Here is a 15,308-nt window from a genome sequence, read left to right on the forward strand (position 1 = left end):
ATCAGTGCCTTTGAAACAGCACTGCTATCGATCACACACTTTTTTTCATTGAGAAACTAATATTGAACTTTTCATGCCAAATTTTTAGATTACTTCCCTTCACTTTCCTCATTTTCCTTCTTTTATCTCTAAATTCTGGCTTTCAAGAGTGATCAGTAGGTTTTCTGCTGTTCAGTTTCCATTTTTCTACAAATTTTCCATTGTTCACCAGTATACTTCTTCGAAATTTGTCTAGCACCATTTGGTGGAGCTTTTTTTGGCATCATTCTTCGCTGATTTTTTTAGACTTAATTTTTGCAGGTTTTTTGCATTCCATTTTCTCGCTACTCGTTGTTTAGGGATAATTTGAAAAGGAGTCATTAAATCATTATCATTAAATACGTTTTCATTATTGTTTTCTATATACATATAGAAAGTCTTATTTATTTCCTTTCCTTAATAAGGAATTGTGGAATTGTGCGGAAGCAACTCTTGCGGGTAACTCTCCCTAGGTTTGCGTGATTTATGCGTGTAACCTACCACTATACAGAATAAATTCTCTTTTTTTTTTCTTTTTTCCAACCCAGTCTGATTTTTTCTATTGTAATGATTTCAACTAAGTGCAAAAGTTTACTTGTTTTTAATGAGACTTGATTCAATAATTAATTCAAGTTCCAGAAACAGAACGTTAGTTCTTCTAACGTATGTAATGTTTTAAGACAATTCACGTGCTTGCTGAACAGTATGATCGGATCTATCGAGAAGATTCCGACTATGTCACATCTGAATACGCATGCAGATATTATGTGTATGCGCCAAACAATGTTGTCTTCCAATATTTAATCAACTGAGTTGTTAGAATGATGTTCGTTCAGCGGTTCATTCACCTTCAACGATCACTCAAGTTTTGTTTTTTTTTTTTTTTTTTCTTTTTTTTTTTTTTTTTTTTTTTTTTTTTTTTTTTTTTTTTTTTTTTTTTTTTTTTTTTTTTTTTTTTTTTTTTTTTTTTTTTTTTTTTTTTTTTTTTTTTTTTTTTTTTAAATCTAATGCTGCAGTCCTTCACAAAGCCGCACTGGTTGAGTGAAACGCTAACAATTTTCCTCAGACGAGCTTCTAGGACACGCTCAAAAACCTTCATCGTATGGCACAGCAGTCGTATAGGCCTGTACGAGGTGCAATCAGCAATGTCTGCTTCCCTTTCCAGACAGGCACGGTCACGGAGGTTTGCCAAACGTCTGGAGTCCGTCCTTCTGCAACGATCTTGTTAAGTAGAGTTGCGAGCCACATGGACCCTCGATCTCCTAGCAGCTCCCAGACATCAGCAGGTATGTCATCAGGACCGGTTGCCTTGTTCGACTTCATTTTTGCGAGGGCAGCACTGACTTCGACGGCAGTAATTGGTAGAACAGGACCCTCGACGCTGGGAACGGTTGAGATGGGAGGATGACAGAATTCTTCGTTACACAAGCGATTGTAATACTCTCGCCACCTTTCCAGGATCTGACCAGAGCGGCGCAGAACGGCTCCATCTGCTCCCTTAACGATCTTGGTGTGCTCCATATCCAACGTTGAGCGATGACGCGCTCTGACTAAACGATACACTGCCCGCTCGCCTTCTCTAGTATTAAGCATGTCGTACACAGCCTTATAGCGGTCCGACTTCGCCTTGGAGACTGCCTTCTTAGCTTCCCTCTTCGCCGCTAGGTAAGCACCCCGATCTTCAGGCTGACGCGTCCTAAACCAGAGCTTATAACTGGACTTCTTCTTGGCATCGTTTCCATTTATTTCGTTATTTTACAATAGTTACTAAAAGCAATGATAGATTCCACAAACCTTAAAGTTGAGTTTCTGTTTGTTTCCCATGTTTTTAAACCGCGCTGTTAGAAGTTTTGCCCGTGTTGTAAACAAGTCAACTTGTGAATCATATTTCCACAGTCATTTATTAAAAGCACCTTACATATACCATCTGTTCCCATCTTATATTTCTTTAACATTGACAGATTGTTCGATATTTTCATATTTCGTCTTAACCAAAGCTGTAGAGATGGTCCTGACGAATGAAAGATGGGATAATCGATTGTTGATATTTGGATTTCAAAGGATAGAGAAGTATATTTCGGCAGAGTTAATTTTCATCCGTTCCTCATATTGTCGCGGATTCGACACGACTCCTTGTGTATAACATCTAAAGGGCGTGTGCCGCAGACGCGACAAGGTCCAACAGCTCTCCTCCATTTCGCGCGCTTTACACTTCGCTTTCCCCGTGTTTCGAAATTCATTCCATCAAGTTGTCACGTGGTAAGCGATAACCGAAATGGAAAAATCAGTTCTTTGATTACATTCATCACACTTTCTTAGATTATGAGTCTCATTTGATTAGAATCAAAAATCCAGATCAGCGTAATATTGATATCAGTGGGCAATACGTTTTTCCGCTTTAAAACTGTCTGTATTTTAAAACAATTCATTGTGTCATTTTTTCCTCCTTACACTACGCCAATTTCTTAATAAATGAAATAGAATTTCAAAAAAAAAACTAATGTTCAACACAACAACTTATATACGAATGACTTTGATACCCAATAAATTCAACGGTCACGAAGTAAAATGTGAATACATTTTTAAAACAAAAAGTTGAAACATATATGAAGAATTGAAGCATAAACGGTACAATGATACGATCTGATAGCACATATGAATAGTTGTGAGTTGAAAAAAGAGAACAGTGAAAAGTTTACAGTTATACGATCATCACTAAATTCAAACACGCAAAAGGCGATGGAAGTGAAAGTAATCCGGCTAGGATACAAGACATGCAAGAGATCTTATTTACAGCCCTACTTGAAGTGAAATGGAGACGGAATTAAAAATATTCAAGTAAAAAAGGCACCATCAGAATAGACTAGTTGACTCTAATCGAGTTCATCACAATTATTGCCAAAAAAATTATCAGCTGAGGACTACTACGAATGTCGAATAATTGCGACAACGATTGCTATAACCGATATTCTGGATGCTGCCGAATTGCTTTCGTTGCCACTACCACCGGTGTTTCCGATTACCGCCGCTGGTTTTGTCCGACGAGCACGGCATTCCGACACTATAACTTCGCTTGTGGTCCAAAATCCTTGATAGTTTTTTCCGTTTGTCAAATGTAGAGAATTAAACTTTATCCGCCAAAACCCCCTGTTTCCTCACGATACCGCTCCAATGTGGAGTTGAGAAATGAGGGTTGGCTAAACTGATGTCACAGATGGGATCATCCACAGATTTTCGAGGAGATTTTAACAGTAGGTTGGTTGTGTTTATTAGTCCCGCCTACTGGATGGAATTTTTTCTAGATACCATATTCAAACCAAAATAGGTGTTAAAGGCGAAAATATGATTTTCAGTGACCGTCTACAATAGATCTGGAGCATATTCCAAGTTACATATCTCAAATAACCTGATTTTTTTTTCGCTACACTTATCGAAAGTGAAAAGGCATCCTAGGTCAAAAAGCTACCTTAACCCTTTTTTTTCCTCTTTCCAGGTCAGTTACCTGGGCACAGGCAGCACATTCCACTTCGGAAGATTTCAAAACGAATGTATTTTCTGAATGCTAAGTGAAAATCAACTTCTCCACTGCACCTTGGCCAGCAACCGTTTTTCCCTCTTCGATTAGTCTACAGTAAGATCCATGAACATCGACCATGATACGGTGTTCACCCCTTGTGGATTCATCGCCAAGTACAAGCGCTTTCCGCTCTATCCGATTGTATTTCGGCCAATATGAGGCAGGAACTCTAGAAAGTGAGGGAGATAAAGATATGAGATTTGGTTCTATTAGTGAATCAAATCAAATTCAACAACTAAATTCACTTTATTTTAAATTAATAAACTTAAAATCCAATTTTTTTCTTACCCTGTGTTGGCAAATTCGGTCCACAACTGTAGGATGTACTCGGAAAAGCGTTGTTCAGTTTCGAGGTAGTTCTGAATTTATTGGTTTTTTGTTTGGGGAATGATTCAAAACCAAATGGTAATTGACTTTTACCTTGTCATAGAGTGACGGCCTTGCAAAAGGTTGCCCAAAAGCATATTCTATCTCATAACCATGCATCACTCCCATCCATTTTGGCCATGGATTTGCCGTTGACCTTGAAAGAATACGCATATTTCGTTTTTTTTTTTCTTTCAAGCATCACAATGAGTCTTCAAGTTACCTCATAGTAAAATAATACATGTACACAGGCCCATAGACGTTGTCCGCGATGATATCAGCGAAATCAATGAGACTGCAGGTGAAGAAGTAATCACCGAGAAATCGTCCAATACCGTCACGCAACTGTTCCCTGTAAATGAGGATGGTTTTTTGAAGAGTAATTAATGTAAGTAAGGACAAAGGACGGGTGTGGCGCAGTCAGTTAGAGGTCCGTTGTAGCCACACGGTCGAGGGTTCGAAACCGCCCTAGAGCAAACCAAGCCTTTCATCTCTCCGGGGTCGATAAATTGGTACCAGACTTGTGTGGGAGGATAAAAACACTGACCTGACACATCAGCTGACCCCCGCAATTCATTGTATAGGCCAACACGCATTCCAAAACCTCAACGATCCCGGCTCATCCCGAGTGGATTGACACGCCAGTGACTTTATCCTTTTTTGATGTAAGTAAGTAATGCCCACTTACGGTAATGTTGGTCGGTCCGACACGAACTGATAAGCGTGCAAAAGTGCGTTTTCAACAAGCGGTGATCCTCCAAAATATGGCATAAACGCATGCATCGACTGTCGATACTGTGATCTGAAATCAAATGTTTCAGTGGGAGGAAAAACATAGAAATTCCCAGCAACTCACCTTGTTATGAGTGCTTTATTCTGTGGATCCTCAGCAGAGATTGTATGATTGAACCAGAAACCATATCGACTCATGTAATATGGTAACCAATAGGTCCCTTCGTCTTTTACGGTCCCAAATATGACGGCCACATCTTTTTTGAAATTTCTACTCCGTAGCCGTTCAAATACATCACCCTAAGCAGAAAAATCAATGCGATTGTTTATATACGTAAACATAACATATGTTGTGCTGGTCTAACCTTAAAGAAGTTCCGATCAACGCTGACGGGAACAAACGCGAACGTCATCGGAAGGCCGATTTCGTTTGACACCGAGTCTGCTTCCACCTAAAGAATTAGTAATGAATCTGCAGCAATTTACGCATAAAAAAATTTCATCGACTCGAGGACTGATTCCTTTGAGTAATTTTCAAATTTAATACTTGTTTAAATAACAAGTACCTATTCAAATAATGATAACTGCTTAGAGAGCCAACAGCCATCTACAACTAGTCATTCCTTTTAGGACCCACGTAAGTCAGATTAGAATTTGCACTTCATTTAATACACGATATAACTCGACTTATTGTCATTCTTGAAATGTGTAAAACACAAACACTATATCACATCACTTTGGAAATATAGTAGGGTCAAAACGACATGAAACACGTACGCAATTGCGTACGCGGCTTCTTTCGAGGCGTTTCGGTGGAACGTAGTGGCTGGGAGCGTGGTGAAATCCTTGCTAGCATCACCCATCGCTGCAGTTGACGACGGGCCCACCTCGGTTCCAACTGCTGCCTCCACAGCGCCGTTTCGAGCGCGTACGCAAATGCACCGCAACTACACTCGTAGTTCATGTCGTATTGACCCGACTGTAGAGCGTGTTATATGAAGAGAGCAAAATGAGTTACTGTAGAGGAACTAATTTTCCTCTCCACACCCTTACAGACACACATACACACTATTTTGCCAGATGATTCATGATACGATAGTCTAGCTAATTTATTAGACTAACATGGATGGAACTAACAGCTCCACAGTCGACTTTTCTAGTGTTCCTAGATATAGTTGGGTCAAAACGACATGAAACACAGACCGTTGCGCAAGCGGCCGCGCTCGGAAGCGGTGCGGAGGAGACAGCGGTTGAAATCGAGGTGGCACCATGGCGAACTGCAGAGGTGTTTCGCAGTAGCGTGGCTCCTTACACGATCCCAACCGCTACGTTCCACCGCTCCGCTTTGAGCGCAGCCGCTTGCGCAAATGTCCGTGTTTCATGTCGTTTTGACCCGACTATAGTTCCCAAGTGTTAGCTGCCCGTCTTAGTTTCGGTTTAGGTCAAACTATGGCGATGGCGCAACAATTCGCCCGAGAAGGGAAAAATGACTTCGTGAATGACCCTATACGGATCATATCGGATTTGTTACAACAGTTGTGCATTGTAAAGGGTAATGTTATTCATAATTGTGGTACGTGGTGGTCTGATGCGATATCATATTAACAAATGAGGTAATAAGCACACTGGTCGATGTGCTGTTCATTGAGTACGCTTATCGTTTGAATGCTTTCTGTAGGTGATAAGGCGCTTGAAATGATAAATTACTAATGGCTTCGACTTTTCCAGGCTCTGACGAAGACGATAGCGTCGAAACGTTAGCTGTTAATAAAGATCTGTACTTATCTTTGGCCACAGCTCAAACAAATCAATATATCTTTATCAGCTGATCCTGAGACTTTTTCCCGCAAGTCATCCTAATTTTATGCTGATCATCCTATGAGCCAACTTCAATGTTTTTTTATTGCATCCAGAGGGACGAGAGCTTTAATGCGACTTCCTGCAAAAGCAACAAGAATTCTCACTTGGATCACACTTGCTGGAAGTGCACGTAAACAAGTATGGATAGTAGCCGCATCAATTCCTTTCGTGGTACAGTTCAATCGTTTAGCGAGTCGAATTGATAACTCATACATTGTGTCCGGTGTCCTACTGGCCCAAGAGTTCATTATAGTTCCGCTCTGGAAGTAATATATACCATCATTTGCTTACTTTCTACAAGCTAAACTGACAAAATTTGAACCTACACTGGCAATAATCTTGTTAAAGAACGGGTAACTATCCGGTGCTGCTAGATGAGCTGTAGCGGACGCGGATCCAGCTGATTCCCCAAACAATGTGACTCTGGATGGGTCACCACCGAAGGAGCCTAGAAAAATGGATTCGAGAAGTTGAGGAATCTTAGTGAAGCACATGGGAGAGTGGTAAAGAAAGGGTCTGGAGCTAATCTGTCCGCCCCATCGCATTCATTTCAGTTCAGAATCATTTGAGGTTTATGAGCCTCTGTCTAGCCTAAAAGGTAACTTGCGAGGGCCAGCTGATGTGTCACGTCAGTGTTTTTATCCACAAATTGATTGTTCGATGTTTGTTCGTCGAGATAAATTGTTGTCAGAAAAGTCCGGTAACAATCTATCGATCCCTGGGGAATGAGAAGAACTTGAGTGGCACCAGGGCGGATTCGAACCTCCAATCGATCGCGTACACACAGCGAGGCCTCTTACCGACTGCTCCACACCTGGCCTAATTCATGTCATAACATAGTTAGAAGCTTGTTTTACCTCACCTATATGATTGTGCAGCCATTGTAAGGCAGCTTGTTGATCTAACAGACCCATATTCCCTGGTACCGGAGAATCATCGCCGAGGTAGAGAAAACCAAAAGGGCCCAGTCTAAAATAGAGAACAGATTCTTCCAGAACTTGTCCTCGAAGGACTAGTTTCAGAGAAAAACGCAAAAATAACCATATCTAATTATAATTTACAAATAAAGAAAAAGAAATAAAAAATATAAGAATATTTGCAAATAGTAATTATATTTATATAATTAGATAACTAGTCCGTTCATAGCAATTTATAGATAATTAAATAATTAATCTACTACCACTACATTGTAATTAGAGTGTAATTAGAATCGCTAGTAATTTTAGAACAGCATCATTTTTAAAGGCGGCATACCACGAATCTGTCGTAGTGGGGGAATCCACAGGAAGAGCTAGAGATGCGGATGTAGATTGCGGAACCCGGGTATGGTACCGCTGATCTTCCCCTAATCTTCGTAAAAGTATCGTTGTGGGAACCGCTTTATTCCCTACGAGTTACGTTAGAACACCCATCTATGTACACTTTCCGGTCTTCCCAGCAGTCTATTCATTGGTTTCACTTGAATAGGATGGTCAGCAGAGCTTATTAATCCTTGAAGGGCACGCTCGTTAACGTCTTCGTCTTCTACGCCGTTTTTTCCCCCCGGCGATTAGGGAGAGATGAGCGGAACCAATCCTAGTCCCGTGAATCTGAGTCTACAACCTCATCTTCCCTAGCCTTTCCCACGGATTCGCTCATCACGTCCGATTCGTGATTTATGCTACCTTAAAGCATATTGGGGGACTGTTTTTTTTTTCTTAGGAGGGGATTATCCATGATGGCGCCCAGCAGAGGATCGAGCGTTAATCCGTTGAAATCCTTAAGTAAATCGGAGTTCAAATTAGATTAGCCTGATTAAATTCACACCTCGGAATTACAACTACGAACTGAACCTCACAACCATACTGTAATTTCTCATTGTTAAACAAAAAATCGGAATTACAGAACAAAAAAACCATACTTCAACATATTTGAATGTTTTTGAAAACAAAGTAAATCTACCTGTTTCTTTCTTCATCGGTTATTTTTAAAATAGAAGGCGATATTGGGGAACGAAAACAATTTGTTTACCAAATCAAAGTGAAAAATAGGCATTAAAAAGGTCATCTCACCGATAGTTTATGTTTACAACAATAGTATGTTTCTTGGCTGCCAGTGTCGTCCCGTCATAAAGATCCAATGATGGTGATCCACTGAAGAAGCCTGAATAAAAGAAAATGACGTCATTTTTCCATGTCGGCTAGGACAAAATGAAGACAAAAAAAGTGCAACAAAGAAACCCATTTGATGGCATGCAATCAAATTTCCCATTCATTGTTAAAAGTGCATTCTAATTACATAAAGGAAATAAGTGAAAAAAACCGAGACAGAAAAGAGATGAGGAATTTGAAATGAAATGGTTCGGCCCGGATTTAATTCCACAAAAAACGAAATTAGAAATGCACTCATATTGCTAATTGGTTTATTTGGTGTACTGTAGTAGTTCAACGATACAAAAATGGAAGCAGTTCTTGAAAAGCAACATTCTGTTCACTTACCACCACCATAGATCCATACCATAACGGAACCATCGTGATTTGCTGGCACCCAAATATTCATATTGAGGCAATCCTCACTAATGCCCTTAAAAAAATTCGTATACAACATATTTTGGCCATAAATGAACGAGAACAAAAAAAACAAAAATTAAAGGCATCACCCCACGAATCTGAGATGATACGGATTTCAGGAGGAGTATTCGTATACGGAATCGTAGATTATGTGAAGGAGGGTGATTCCGTCGATTTCTTCTTAATTGCCGTGAAAACGGTCCGGAAGATGCGGAGCATGCACACGGCTGGCGCGCTCCAATCGAACTCGTTGTGGAAAATAGCGCGCCGGAACGCTCAAAGCCACCTCAGATTCGTGGGGTGATCCCTTTAAGGTTCCACGGATGGAAATAATATCGAGGGCCAGATGTAGTTCTTACTCCCATCAAACTTACTGTAGCCAATGTATAATTACTGTAGCTTATGCGGAACAATCGATGTATATAAAGTTTTTATATGCGAGCCACCATGAAAAAAAGCGTTCCATTTGAAGCTCTGGAACTTAGTAGATCATTTTGGCCTACCCTAACCCTACCTTCTTCTTCTTTTAGAATCACAAGATTACTTGGGAAAATCCCCTCATAAGCGAAAATAAAATAAGTACAATTGAAATAGACGAAAATATTTTTGAGACCAATTCTCGTATATATTAACATTATTTAGTATTTATTACGCCCGTTAGTACTATTTATCATGACGCATTTATTTGTCAATACGTTTTTTTTTTTTCGTTTATTTGTTTATAGTCGTTTTACTTTATCCATGTTAAGTAATTATTATTTAATACATCAAGACCGGAATGTGAATATGGTGGTCTTTGAACGATACGGAAATCATGGATCATGACGTAACCAATGGATCTAACCTTTGTCCCCTCAAGAAAACCTAAAAAAAAAAATTTTTGCCGTTTCTATTTTTCAAAGAGCATCTTCTTGTCAAATTTCCTGGCTTCTCTTGGATTGCTTTTACTCGAGAACTGAAAAAAAAACCATACATTTGGTGGGTTCCACATTTCAGCTCCAGGAAATTGTGGGAATGCCGTGTCAATGGTGAGGTAGCAAGCCTTAGCTGGCGTTCGCGCTTCCAGTTCACCTGAACAAAAAAAAATATGAGGCTCAGCTGTATTCGTGATCCTTTTTTCGAGCCTAAAAATTCAAACAAAAAAGAAGAAGAGTAAATGAATAAATAAATAGAAATATATAACAAAAAAGTATATATAAAAGTCACATATAATGTTTGAGGCTGTTTTTCTTTCCTCCACAAAATGTTTGCATTCTGATTTTTTAATTTATCGTCATTTGCTCTTTCAGATCGTCAACATTGACTGTAAAGTAAACAAAATAGAGCATTTTTGACAGTGTTTATTTTCGAAATTTGATTGAATCGACAAGGTCAATAAAGTTGACGCTGGTGTTGTTGGTATGGTGAGGGTAGAAGGCTTGAAAATACCGGTGTCCTTTTCTTTTCGAGGTTAAAAATGAGAATTTTTGTCTTAAAGGACAGATTATACACCGGTCGACCAATTGTTGTAGAAAAGAAACACTTCTTTATTATTATTATCTATTTTATTTTATTTCTTGTCTTGTTTTTGTATTATATTTCCCTTTTTTATATATTTTTTATTATTCTTTGTTATTATTTTTTTAAAAGTATACTCCAAATCAATCAGTAGTATACTCTCCGCTACTAATCCATCCATCGCTTCTTCACTGTCGATTCCATAATTGAATTTTTTTCGCGATGCTTGATATTTTTTTATCATGTTGTTGTTGTTGTTGTTGCTGCTGTTTTGCTGTTCGTTCGTTTGTTCTTTTTTTTTGAAATTTTTAGATTCTTTTTAGATTGAATTCTTATTCGAAACTATCCATACCTAGTTCAAATCTCACGATACAGCCTCGGTGGCTTTAATACCCCTCGATTAAATGCGAGAAACAGAAAGTGTTGGGAGTTCTTTGTTTTCTTCCAACTGAATACAAAATTCAATAAAATTAAGAGGAAAAAATAGAACTACTTTGTAGAACGTGAAATCTTCTAGCATTTTTTTTTTCAAATTTTCTAGAAAATTTTCTAGAACTTAAAATTTTGCAAATACTTTACTTTTTGTATTTATTATTATTTGTTTATTTTACATTTCTTGTGTTTGAAAAAAGAGAAACCGCCACGAGTTATTTGTCGACTCTATGGATCAGATGAATCAAATCAAAAGATGATCAAAAAAGGAGAATCATGGACTTTGCTTCAGGGAACCCTCAAAAACGATATGTAGGATCCAAGTCAAAAGTCGAATCCACTTCAAGACATCAATCATATGGCGCTGACAATGTCGTAAAGACCAAGTAGTGTATAAAAAACGGCACTTTAGTAGCCATTCACGATGCAATTGTGGACGTTCATGGATTGATGATCGATCGGAGACATTTAGCCCGCACTCCCGTCATGTTTCATCGGGAATTGCCATCGCTAACTCAGCTAGAATCACTTTTTGGAGGAAAAACTCCCAGAATCCACAAAAGAACTGAATTGATTTGTTTTTTTTTACTCATTTATCCTGAACGCATGGATTCAGAAGCGAAAGATTGCGGATTTATGACCGAGACAGCTGTAGATCAAAGCGATCTGTGAATTAAAATAATTCGGAAGTACATCAGAAAAAAAAACAAGCTTGGCTTTAAAAAAAAATGCAGTATGACATACCGCTCATTCCCAATTAACTCATCTCTGGATTTAGCGATTTTTTTTTCGAAAAAAAAAGTAATTTTGAAGAATCTCTAGCAATCGTAGGATCCCAATCCCGATTTTCAGGGAAAGCATCACGTGTGAGCAGTTTATAGCTGATTTATAACTTTATAGGTTTGCACCTCTACAGTATACTGTAAATCGCCACTGTTAACTCAGCTCTAGAATCACTTTTTGGAGGAAAAACCTTCAGAACCAACAGAAGAACTGAAGATTTGTTGTTTTTTACTCATTTATCCTGAACGCATGGATTCAGAAGGATTTGTGCAAAAAAGAAATGTATCGAAATGACCTCATGACATGAAAAAGATGTCTAGTAGTAGTATGAAAATTAACAAAACAATCAAATTATTGGCAATCATGAATTAAATTAAAATTAAAAATTAAAATCAAAATTAAATTAATTCATAAATTAAAATTAAAATTTAATTAAATTAAACATAATTCCAAACATAGTTCTATGTAGAGATAAAACGTAATAATAATAGTATAATAATAATATTATGGATAATACTAATAAAAAATATCGAATTTTCTGTGAGGAATGTGGTAACAGATACATTGGGTACATTACTGGTTATTATATTTTCAAAAAAAAAACACCTCGATAGAAAAGGAAAATCATATGAGGCCACTGCCACCGCCACCGGCACCCAGAGGGTGCGACCTTCTAGTGGAATCGATTTGGAAGTTAAGATCACACGATTTTGACCGATCAATATTTGAGCTGCACGGATCGTGAACCCCTAGCGATCTTATAGCATCCGAGAAAACCGGAAAAAACCCGAAAAATGACCTTCGAAAAGTAATATTTTCCAGCGCACGGTATTTTTAACCTTTTTTTTCTACGCTCTCTTATTGAGGGGCCTCGCCGCGCGTATCCTTACTTTGGCAGAAAAAGATCCTCTCTAATCCAGAGATATGAATCAAGTTCAGTCCAATCAAACGCATATACATACATATAAGTTGAAAATAATTCTATAAAGCTAACCCGTCCATGGTTGGACCATTTCCGGCTTAGCAAATCGTCGTATACCGACTGGTGATCGAGCATAGGGGACTCCGAGGAATGCGGAGACACGTTCGCCTTGAAATTGCTGAAAAAAAAGAAAAATTTTTTTGGAATGTTCTAGAATTCTTTAGCGTTCTGAATTTCGGAAAGAAAAAATCTGTCGTGAGAAAAGAAACTGCTTCAGTGAGGAACTTTCTGAAACTTTCTAGAGATCTGAGTTTAAAAAAGGATCTCTTGTGAGGATTTCTTGGATTTTTCCATAGGAGAAGAATGATCTGCCAATCCACCACACAACGTGCTAAAAAAGGCCAACTTTACTGTATAAAGCCTGGGACGAAATTCTACTGAGCACTTTTTTCCGGGGGGTTCTGTTTTATGTCACATCTATAGGTGTTTTTTTAATAAATAAATAAATAAACACACAATTCTAGCGTGAAAATATCATCCGCCTCCTGTCACCTATAGAGACTCTAATTTCTTAGCTCCTTATTTTCTATTTTCTTAGCTTTATTTTTTTTTTAAATTTATTTATTTTCTATTTTTATTTCTCTATTTTCTTAGCTTATGACTCATTTGTAACCTCAGAAATTATTATCTGAGGGTGCTCCAGAACGGTAACATCGAGCTCGACCCGCGCATATACTTCTGTACAAGAAGGTCGAAGCTCTTCACTGTTCCATTCCATTCCTTTCCTCTTCTATCTGTTTTGTGCCCTTGTTTTTGTTATTATTGGTTGTTTATTTACTCAAATTTGAGGGAATAAAATGGTTTGCAGCGTGGTTGAGCAAAGGAAACCCGCCCAGGCATCAGGAGCAACTCACTGATTCTCCCGATTTCCCACCCAGATCCATGATTTTCCCAAGCACTCGCGGACGTATGAGGTCGTATATTTTACGAGAAATCTTCTGGAAACTATTAGTAAACGTGAAGGATGTTGACGAACCTGTGGCACACCACGAATAGTGCCAAGTGCTGTATGTACGACGTGGTCATCGTTGAGGACAGCGCGGCCGTCGACAACAGTAACGAGCAGAGCTGCCCGCAGAACGGCTGCGAGATACTGCACCAATCGCCATTTCATGGTAGAATCACCGCTTTCCGCACAACCATTGCTAGGAATTGTAGAAGCCTAAGAAATATAAAAACGGCTTATGCAGGTTAAAATGAAAAACAAAGCAAGCGGACACATAAAATATAAGCTTAAATGAACGACATAAAGCGAAAAACGACAGAAAAATCAGTGCACAGAGTTCAATTTTTGAAGGTATTCTCGGATACGAAGAATAAGAGACGATCCAGAACGAGTAAAAAACGAAAAGATACCGGTAGCAAAGTCGATGCAGCAACGTATTCCACCGCTAGGATTAGAAGAAATTGTGCAAATTCTGCAGAAATTTTCAAATCCTACGAAGACGTTCGACAGATAAAACATCACTAAAAGGAACTGTCAAAAAATGGTCGACAACTAAAAATTGGAACCAGCTCCAATCCAGTTCTTTTGGGAAAAAGAGGAATCCTAACAAGAATGAAAAAGAATCGAAGGGCGGACGCGAAAAAAGAAATTCTGCACTACACGGTGAAACTATTAGAACATTGGTCAGATCAGCGAAAAACCAGACAAAAAAAACTTCGGTGAACGGATTTGTGTCCGAACGGCGTGAAAATGAGATGCACTTCACCAGAACATCTGTGGGTTTTTTTTTCGGATTAACGGATAAAAAAACGATGATTTCGTTCAATTTGTACAATCTACACTAAAATCGTCGAAGTATTTGGTGGATGCATAGTTTTTTTTGTGTGGATGGATGAGAATTCGGAATGATCGTCTAAATGTAATAAAATAAGTATTTTTGGATTGTTTTGATTTTATCCGATTTTCACTTTTCCCGGACAGTTCAAGTTCATATCAATCCGCAAATATGATTGCCGGATCATGAAAATGTAAGCGAAAATAGGCTATATCTCTATTATAGAAATATTAGTGATTTTCTCTTCTAAAAAAACGCTGCCAAAATTTTTTCTTAAACTACTTTATTAGGGATTTAAAGGCGCTATAAATTTGAATTCGTGAAATAGGTTGAAAATTATCCAAAAAGATGCTAAAATATGTGTAAAAAGCTCGTAATTCAAGAATATTAAATTTTTCTTGAGTAACGGTCATTTCCCACGTACTTTCACATCCATACTCACAAATCACTATTATTTCTTGAGAAAAAACCAATCAACATAAAAAAATCACCCTTATTCTTAGAAATTCGCATTTATAATTTGAACTCATTCTGGATGTGTGTACATACTTTGCGGAGTACCACGATAGCGCAGAAAAAAAAAACGATTCTGGTAGGATTCTGACCTTCGATGACAAAAAGCTTCTTTTATTTACTAAAAATTGACTATTCGTCTCCCAAACATCGAGAAAAATCTGGTGTTTCTGCGGATCCAGCGATTCTTGCCTAAGGCTCTGTCGAGAGTAAAAATG

The 15,308-nt window shown here is 38.3% G+C and overlaps 1 protein-coding gene across 3 annotated transcripts; it reads right to left on the minus strand.

Moving 5' to 3' along the window:
- Positions 1 to 1,113: 1,113 nt before the first annotated feature.
- RB195_007785 (uncharacterized protein) lies at positions 1,114 to 15,013 on the minus strand (the record flags this gene model as incomplete). 3 transcript variants are annotated; one of them, XM_064181616.1, is made up of 16 exons in its annotated part: positions 2,943 to 3,079; positions 3,610 to 3,764; positions 3,884 to 3,954; positions 4,016 to 4,118; positions 4,185 to 4,313; positions 4,650 to 4,763; positions 4,818 to 4,993; positions 5,059 to 5,145; positions 6,658 to 6,813; positions 6,880 to 7,001; positions 7,416 to 7,522; positions 8,605 to 8,695; positions 9,031 to 9,115; positions 10,076 to 10,173; positions 12,809 to 12,914; positions 13,773 to 13,910. In XM_064181616.1, the coding sequence occupies 16 exons, from the start codon at positions 13,908 to 13,910 to the stop codon at positions 2,943 to 2,945; spliced, it is 1,875 nt and encodes a 624-aa protein (XP_064038395.1). The 3 variants fall into 3 exon arrangements, with proteins under 3 accessions (XP_064038393.1, XP_064038394.1, XP_064038395.1); XM_064181617.1 differs by lacking the exons at positions 2,943 to 3,079; positions 3,610 to 3,764; positions 3,884 to 3,954; ... (9 more) ...; positions 12,809 to 12,914; positions 13,773 to 13,910 and adding exons at positions 1,114 to 1,704; positions 15,002 to 15,013; XM_064181615.1 differs by lacking the exons at positions 2,943 to 3,079; positions 3,610 to 3,764; positions 3,884 to 3,954; ... (11 more) ...; positions 12,809 to 12,914; positions 13,773 to 13,910 and adding an exon at positions 1,114 to 1,611.
- Positions 15,014 to 15,308: the final 295 nt, after the last annotated feature.

Source organism: Necator americanus, chromosome I, assembly GCF_031761385.1.
Source record: "Necator americanus strain Aroian chromosome I, whole genome shotgun sequence".
Taxonomy (NCBI): domain Eukaryota; kingdom Metazoa; phylum Nematoda; class Chromadorea; order Rhabditida; family Ancylostomatidae; genus Necator; species Necator americanus.